The 9345-nt window shown below is 42.7% G+C and overlaps 1 protein-coding gene across 1 annotated transcript; it reads left to right on the top strand.

Annotated features, from left to right (window-relative positions):
- The first annotated feature begins 4180 nt into the window (after positions 1-4180).
- On the top strand, positions 4181-8344 carry TEDDM1 (transmembrane epididymal protein 1). The gene is made up of 2 exons (XM_069726927.1): positions 4181-4527; positions 5115-8344. The coding sequence occupies exon 2, from the start codon at positions 5222-5224 to the stop codon at positions 6077-6079; it is 858 nt and encodes a 285-aa protein (XP_069583028.1). The 5' UTR covers positions 4181-4527; positions 5115-5221; the 3' UTR covers positions 6080-8344.
- The last annotated feature ends 1001 nt before the right edge of the window (positions 8345-9345 follow it).

Below are 9345 nucleotides of genomic sequence, written 5' to 3'. Positions count from 1 at the left end.
GATAGCTGCACCATGATTATCACTGCTCCTGGGGTATTAGGGGAGGATGGGAAAGTGGTACCCATAGCCTGTCAGGATGAGGGGAAGGTGCTATACCCCGGGGAGACGGCCTATATAGCCGCTGTGAGCCACAGTAAGAGTGTCCAGAACGCACTGCATTCTGGACCCTCATCATTCAGCAGGATAGCAGAACCAGTTATGGGCCCAGAGCAGGTACCTCTAGCCAGGAGTTTCAGACAGCACTTCCCATAGATGCCAGTCTTGATGTGCTGAGTGACCTCATGGAGAAACCCATCTCCGAGTCCAAGAAGGAGAGCGTATTGTGGCATCCAGGGAGGTTGTGCTGTGAGATGGGCTTGGGAGATGGTCTGTAAATCAGTCTGCCATGCCAACTCTAAAAGGGGGATGTGTCGTAGAGAAAATTGAAAAATCCATTGTCGCCCTCGCTCCCTGACTGGGTGGCATGAACGAGGGAATTGTGGCCCCACTGTGCCACACAACAGACTACCCTGGAAGGGGCATGACTAAGCAGCTACCTTGGTGTTCACTGGAGCCTTTGATGGTGAGGTCAGGCTTGTATGGCAGGTAGCTGCCAGGTACCACTCCAGGGCGGTGTCTGGCTGTGGCAGCTGATCCCACTGAGGGACTGAACACAGATAACAGGTGCGGGCAAGTACAGACGGGCATGACTGGTACTTTGGCGGGCACGGCTGTCACTCTTGGCGGACAGACGGGCACAGCAGACACTCTTGGCAGGCGGGCATGGCTAGCACTCTTGGCAGGCAGGCGGGCACGGCTGATACTCTTGGCAGGCGGACACGGCTGACACTATTGGCAGGCAGGCACGGCTAGCACAATCGGCAGACAGGTGGGCACGGCTGGCACTTTTGGCAGGCAGGCAGGCATGGCTGGCACTATTGGCAGGCGGGCATGGCTGACACTATTGGCAGGCAGGAGGGCATGGCTAGCGGGACTGGAACTGGTTCAGGTAGGACAGGAACATAGGCAAGTACGAGTGGGAAAAAGGGAGCAGGTAGGAACCAGTTCAGACTGGAGGGACAGGAACTGGTAGGAGGCAGTACAGACTAAAGGGACAGGAAATGCTGGGAGCGGAGTGGGAGCAGAGCAGAACCGCAGGATGGGGAGCAAAGCAGAACCACAGGGTGTGGTGCAGAGTAGAACTGCAGGATGTGGAGCAGAGCAGAACTGAAGGATGCGGTGCAAGCAGAGTCGCAGGATGCGGAGCAAAGCAGAATCGCAAGGTGCACAGTAGAGTAGAACCGCAAGGGGCACAGCAGAGCAGAACTGCAGGTTGCAGAGCAAAGAGCAGTACCGCAGATTGCGGAGCAAAGAGCAGAACCGCAGGTTGCAGAGGAAAGAGCAGAACCGCAGGTTGCAGAGCAAAGAGCAGAACTGCAGGTTGCAGAGCAAAGAGCAGAGCCGCAGGATGCGGAGCAAAGCAGAACCACAGGATGCCGTGCAAGGCAGAAGGAGTGAACACAAGGAAACACACAGCGGGATAGGGAAGGTTACAGACAGGGATACAAACGGATACAGGTATAGGACCTAGTTCAGACAGGGTCAGATACGGGATACAGTACAGGAACAAGGATTCAGACCAGGGTATGCAGCCCCCTGGGAGGCAGAAAAGAGAGACACAGGATACAGGTACAGACCAGGGTACGCAGCCCCCTGGGAGGCAGAAACGAGAGATACAGCAAGACTGGACCTGGCAACTCATCAGCAAGACACTAACTGAGAAAGTACTTTTCTCAGGCATCGCCTATGGGTGGAGATGGCTTAAGTACCTGAGGCTTCTTGGCAATTGGCTGGGGACACATTAGAAAGGTGCAAAAGAAAAAAAAATTGTTTCACCCATTATGGCTTTATAGTTTTTAACGATAAATGATGTGATGCCCTCCACTACCTCTCCTCAACATTATGTGATTTATGTGAGAAATTCACATGATTCTATTGCATAGAATTACAACAATCACTGGAATATTCAGAAATGTTGCACAGTTCTTTCAGAGACCTCTAGGCGTATGCAGTGTCTGCGACCCTGTTCGGGATGTCTGTATTGTGTCTTACTGCCTGTATACAAGGCTCAGAGGACATACTTCCCTTTTTTCCTCTCTTCCCCTTTTCCTCTTCTTTCCTGTCAATAATGCTCATTCTCTTTTTCTGCCTTTTGTACTTTATTTTACCTGGGAAACATACTACACACCCTGTTTCTCTGTGGCTTATTCGGGTGTAATAATATATATATATATATACATATATATATATATATATATATATATATATATATATACAGTGGGGCAAAAAAGTATTTAGTCAGTCAGCAATAGTGCAAGTTCCACCACTTAAAAAGATGAGAGGCGTCTGTAATTTACATCATAGGTAGACCTCAACTATGGGAGACAAACTGAGAAAAAAAAATCCAGAAAATCACATTGTCTGTTTTTTTAACATTTTATTTGCATATTATGGTGGAAAATAAGTATTTGGTCAGAAACAAAATTTCATCTCAATACTTTGTAATATATCCTTTGTTGGCAATGACAGAGGTCAAACGTTTTCTGTAAGTCTTCACAAGGTTGCCACACACTGTTGTTCGTATGTTGGCCTATTCCTCCATGCAGATCTCCTCTAGAGCAGTGATGTTTTTGGCTTTTCGCTTGGCAACACGGACTTTCAACTCCCTCCAAAGGTTTTCTATAGGGTTGAGATCTGGAGACTGGCTAGGCCACTCCAGGACCTTGAAATGCTTCTTACGAAGCCACTCCTTCTTTGCCCTGGCGGTGTGCTTTGGATCATTGTCATGTTGAAAGACCCAGCCACGTTTCATCTTCAATGCCCTTGCTGATGGAAGGAGGTTTGCACTCAAAATCTCACAATATATGGCCCCATTCATTCTTTCATGTACCCAGATCAGTCGTCCTGGCCCCTTTGCAGAGAAACAGCCCCAAAGCATGATGTTTCCACCACAATGCTTTACAGTAGGTATGGTGTTTGATGGATGCAACTCAGTATTCTTTTTCCTCCAGACACGACAAGTTGAGTTTCTACCAAACAGTTCCAGTTTGGTTTCATCAGACCATAGGACATTCTCCCAAAACTCCTCTGGATCATCCAAATGCTCTCTAGCAAACTTCAGACGGGCCCAGACATGTACTGGCTTAAGCAGTGGGACACGTCTGGCACTGCAGGATCTGAGTCCATGGTGGCGTAGTGTGTTACTTATGGTAGGCCTTGTTACATTGGTCCCAGCTCTCTGCAGTTCATTCACTAGGTCCCCCCGCGTGGTTCTGGGATTTTTGCTTACCGTTCTTGTGATCATTCTGACCCCTCGGGGTGGGATTTTGCGTGGAGCCCCAGATCGAGGGAGATTATCAGTGGTCTTGTATGTCTTCCATTTTCTAATTATTGCTCCCACTGTTGATTTCTTCACTCCAAGCTGGTTGGCTATTGCAGATTCAGTCTTCCCAGCCTGGTGCAGGGCTACAATTTTGTTTCTGGTGTCCTTTGACAGCTCTTTGGTCTTCACCATAGTGGAGTTTGGAGTCAGACTATTTGAGGGTGTGCACAGGTGTCTTTTTATACTGATAACAAGTTTAAACAGGTGCCATTACTACAGGTAATGAGTGGAGGAAAGAGGAGACTCTTAAAGAAGTAGTTACAGGTCTGTGAGAGCCAGAAATCTTGATTGTTTGTTTCTGACCAAATACTTATTTTCCACCATAATATGCAAAAAAAATGATAAAAAAACAGACAATGTGATTTTCTGGATTTTTTTTTCTCAGTTTGTCTCCCATAGTTGAGGTCTACCTATGATGTAAATTACAGACGCCTCTCATCTTTTTAAGTGGTGGAACTTGCACTATTGCTGACTGACTAAATACTTTTTTGCCCCACTGTATATATATATATATATATATATATATATATATAAATACACATACATTTCCTAATCACTGAACCCACAAGTATCTCTTATACATAAACCTGTTTTGTTTTACGCATTTCTCCTCTTAAGCTTCGTGCCCTTCCTTTCCTTAACATGTCTTTTGTTATCCTATTAGAATTACCGCTACACACCCTTTCGAAGTTATGTCATTATGAGAGGATCTGTTCCACCTTACTGGGTGTGTTCAGGTGACGACAGGTGCCTATAGTCCTGTTGCTCGGCATACTACTGTTCGTGAGAGAGGTGATGCTTCATATTTCTCCGTCACTGTTTGCACCATTTACTTACTAGCTCACCTGGGCACTTTGGTGCACTGAAAAAAGATTCCCAAGAAGGCTGCTGTGAACCCGACAAGCGTAACATCATAATTCACTTTACTACTGGAGATTGAAGATTGCTGCACAGACAAATCTCTAGGAAACTGTAATATACCAAGGACTAATTACAGAGATTGTGCACCTCAGAGGGATCACGGAAGGACAGATTAGAAAGGGCTAAAGCAACACCAAAGTCTGTTGGAATGGTACTGCATCAGATACAGATTTTGTGAATTGCAGGTGGGTTTTCGGAAACTCATTGGAATCTCTTATCAGTGAAGTACATTGATTATTTTACCATCTAAATTTCGGTATTTAACTAGAATATTTGCCCTGTGTCAGGCTGCGTTCACACGTTTCGGTTTTTTCGCGGTTTTTCCCGATAAAAACGCTATAAAACCGCAAAAAAAACGCATACAAGAAGCATCCCATCATTTAGAATGAATTCCGCATGTTTTGTGCACATGATGCGTTTTTTTCCGCATAAAAAACGCATCAGGCACAAAATCCGGACATGCTCATTCTTTTTGCGGTTTTTATGCGGATTTCCCACTGCAAAATGCATTGGGAAGTGTCCGGAAAAAAACGCGGAAAAAACGCGTCAAAAACGCGGCAAAAAATGCATGCGGATTTCTTCCGGATTTCATGCAGAAAATGTCCGGCTTTTCACAGGAATTTTCTGCATGAATTCCTGAACGTGTGCACTTAGCCTAAAGTTCAAAAAATGTAAACTTCAGTGACTTCTTGCGTCTACATACTTACATTCTTTCAGGGGCATGACCGCTGAGACTACACTTCTGTATCCTAACTTGTTTTCTTTCTTTCAGCGAATTATTCTCCACGCTGAAGAATTAAAGAACTAGAGAACCCTGTGACCCTTTTTTTTTTTAGTACATCAATCTAGTCGTACACTACTAACCTTCACATTTTTACAATGGGGACTTTCATTGGACACATCTCACCTGGGCTAGCATTTTTATCTTTTGGTTTGCTATATGCTATTCGCTACTCCTGGATGGTGTTAAATGGATGCCGAGTTCAATATGGCCCTCGCAACAACAAAAATAAAAAATTCTGGAAGACATTGCCCGTAGAAGCAATAATGAAGTTGATTTATGGCTTCATGGCTGTTATGGCAGAGTTTTTCTTTCCTCCGGGAGTCCAGAAATTACGCTTCTTCCGATCAGATGACCCTGAATATCGCTTTCAACACCCTAGTGAATGGCAACATGCTACCATGTATGGGTACTTCTGTCTAAGTGGGCTGTTAGATATTGTGAGTCAGTCGTGTCTCCAGAAACGTTGCCCTCTGCTTGAACACGCTGGAGTGACTGCTGCTTTTTCCATCACGACTCTGCTCCTTAAATTCCATGGCCATGGGAAAGAGGCAGTAGAAGTTCAAGTCCACCATCTCCTACTTCTGACTACTGCTGTGACTAGTATGATAATGATTGTCGAAATCTGGCAGCCAGACCACCGCCGTCTCTGGTTTACTAAAGCTTGGCTAGTGACTGTACAAGGGACGTGGTTGCTTCATGCTGCCTTTATTTTATATTCTCCACCAACAGGCCATGCTTGGGCTTCTGAAGACCCTGCAAATCTCATGTTTCTCACCACCTTTTACTGTTGGCACCTGACATTGGATGCAGGGCTAATGGGTGTGTTATTTTGGATAACACTTATTGTGCATAGGCGCTGGGGTAACAGATTAGGAAGGGATTGTTATCAGCTAGCTAGAGATAAAGCAGAATTAACAAAGCTCACTGGAGAGGAGGGAGAGGAAGAATTGTAATTTTACTTATTTGTTTAAAAGTGCACTCCCATGAATATTTTTTTTTCATTAAAGGGGTTTTCACATGAACAAAAGTCATTTTAATCAATAGATCTTGGAATAATAATAATTTCCACAATCAGATGTGTTTAAATAAAATGCTCCTGTGCTGAGATAATCTTATAAATGTTCCCCTACTGTGTTCTGTGTAATGGCTGTGTCTGACCGTACAGGAACATGGACTGATCATACCACATCTCCTGGGCAGGGGAGGAAGCAAATGAGTATACAGATAGCACAGCACAGGATTGCAGCTGATTCTTTCTATTATCATTATTATTATTATTATTATTATTTATAATTATAGCTATGAAGTAAAACATTTTAAAAAAAACAGGTAGGGAAATGTTTAACCTCATAAAAAGAGTCAGCTGTGATTCCGTGCTCTAATGTCTGAATTCTCTTTTGCTTCTTCCCTGCCCAGGAGCTGTGGTATGATCATGTCCCTGCACAGTCAGACACAGCCATTACACAGTACACAGCAGGGGCACATCTATAAGATTATCTCAGCACAGGGAGATGTGTTTCCTTAAACACATCCAATTGAGAAACTCATTATTATTCCAAGATGTATTGATTAAAGTGAACTTTTAAATTTACCTTGATCATGTGAAAACCCCTTTAAGTCTGTGTATATGTGCATGTAATGTAGTTTGTGTTAATATGTTCACCTAATGCCACTTTCTTCAGAATCCAGTGCTGTTCTCCTCCGGCACTCAGTGACGCTTCCACTCTTCTGACTCTCCGGGTCATTCTGCGCTCTGCGTGAACCGGCATTTACAATGTAAGTCTATGGAGGGTCAGAATGAGGCGATATAGGTTATACGTTGTATAAGGGACTTCTGGAGAGTCTGAAGAGCGGTGATGCCACTGAGAATAGGAGCAGAACAACACCGGATCCCGGATAATACACTATACTAAATGCACTTATACAAAGATTTAGTGAAAAAATATTCATATTCTTTGATATATCAGGCTGACATTTAAAGAAACCTGTCCGCAGATCAAAAGTGACCGTTATTGTTATTTTATTCCTGCTGCTCCCCAGTATTCCATTTTTTTTTGTATTATAAATCCAGCATACATTTTTAGAGTTATAGGTCTTTTCGTTTAGTGCACCCAATATGCTACTTTTTATAATAATAATAATAATAATAATTTTATTTATATAGCGCCAACATATTCCGCAGCGCTTTACAAATTATAGAGGGGACTTGTACAGACAATAGACATTACAGCATAACAGAAATACAATAGTCTTTATCAAGATGGCATTGCTCTCAGGGTAATAACGTAGAGTAGCCTAAAGACGTAGCTTCAGAGAATCCTGTGAGCAATGTAGACTCACTGAAGTGCACTCGGTGAATAAATAAATAAAAAAGCCTATATCTCTGGAAACATATGGTGGATTTAAAGAAAAGAATAAGAAAGGAATACTGAGGGGAGAGGCAGGAATAAAAAAAAACAGCAAATACTGTGTCAACTATTAACCTGGTGACAGGTCCTCTTGAAAAAAATTTTTTTTAAAATTAATATTTTGTTACAAGAATTCACAGTCTTGCTGTTAATAGCAGGAAATAGCAAATGACAAATACAATTTAAGACCCCCACACACATTAGACTAATGATGGCTGGCCACACCAATATCTCCAAGTTCGGCCTATGGTCTAATATGGATGACAGGCTTTAGAGCTGTGATACACAAACATCTTTAGATTAGAAACCACACCTAGTGTCTTATCTCAGACGTGGACGTGAACCTTAACATAAATTGTTGGGGGATGGAGTCAGATAAGATAATATCCCTGTGTGCAAACAGGTGCCAGTATCCTGAAATACACTCCCTGCGTTTAGCGTAATGTGACTGGTAGGGTAATATACTGTGTACACACTGTGAATCAATAACTGAATGGACTGGATAGTAGATGTGACTATGTTTTGTAATGAGAGACGACACTAAGCACTCAACACCTCAACCGAACAGATTAAAATGGAGAAGTAAATGATTATCATTTGTTATAGTTCTATGATAATGGTATAATGAGAGGTGATACCATCAATCACGGACATGTGTTGAGTCTCTGGCTGTAAACACACAATTCAATGTATTAGCAAGAAAGTGTATAATCTTATAAATTGTAAAACTTGAAAACGTAACGTACATTTAATACTTGGGACAATCCTTGATACAATGAATAAACCACAATAAATTCCCTTTAATATGTTTCCCTTTTTGTGGTTAATATTTTGGATCCTCGGTTTTGGAGGTTCTCTGCTGTGAATGCAGTTCACATTTTATAGAAATCCATTGCTTGTTTGTGTGATGCCTTTCTACACCTTGGTCTGCCAGTTACTACTATAGGTGCATCTGAGAAAGCTGGGCGGAAAGCAAGATAGCTATAATTACAGCTCCCTCAGGGGTTATCAATCATACAAGTTTTCCAGATTCCTAAACTGCAAATTTGTCTAGTTATGCAGAGTTTCACAAATGTAGAGGCTTCCTGCAACATGACTAGGTCCAATTTAACCATTCAGTCTAGGTGGTAACTATGTGACAGAGTTGGTGGCCATATTTGTTAGCACCCAGCTTTTCCAAAAACAGATGTAAAATATAGAAATGGCTGGATAGAATATACATAAACAAATATTGTAACAATGTGCTAAAAGTAATATTTGCTAACATATTTTTATGTAACTTTGAATTTTTCCAGTCTCAGATATTTATCAACTTTTCATAGGATAGTTAAATAATTGAGTCTATTTACACAGACTGACCGGTGGCATGATCTGACCGTCCACTGGTAAACTTTTACCAATCGGTGGTCATTTGAACGCCTGTTTACATAGGCAGACCAAAGTAAACAATGCGCACTGAGCAGAGGTGTAGTTAGTGTTTTGGTTAAGGTGGGAAGGGGGGTGAGCAAAATTACTGAGTGGGCTCCTAACCAGGTAACCTTGATTACAACTATGGTGGCGAACTCTAATAGTGGATGTAGGAGAACCTCAGCAGACAACCGCGGTTACTAAAAAAAAAAAAAATCTCTATACAAAGACCAACACTGAAATGACTGCTACATGGTGGCCATATAGTGGTAGATACCAGTCCCGCAGAGCATGTAGGAGATTACAGATGACATTATTTCTGATGGAAACATTCACTTTTTTGGCTTTTTCATCTTGCCCAGACCGACATGACAACTTCTTCCAGCCACAACTCAGCTGAAGAG

The sequence above is a fragment of the Ranitomeya imitator genome, chromosome 5, assembly GCF_032444005.1.
Source record: "Ranitomeya imitator isolate aRanImi1 chromosome 5, aRanImi1.pri, whole genome shotgun sequence".
Classification (NCBI taxonomy): Eukaryota; Metazoa; Chordata; class Amphibia; order Anura; family Dendrobatidae; genus Ranitomeya; species Ranitomeya imitator.
Note: the sequence above shows the minus strand (reverse complement) of the source record. Positions and strands in the feature narration are given on the sequence as shown.

Bases quoted from the DNA above. Each gene is read 5' to 3' on its own strand.
- TEDDM1 (XM_069726927.1), top strand. From the start codon at position 5,222: ATGGGGACTTTCATTGGACACATCTCACCTGGGCTAGCATTTTTATCT.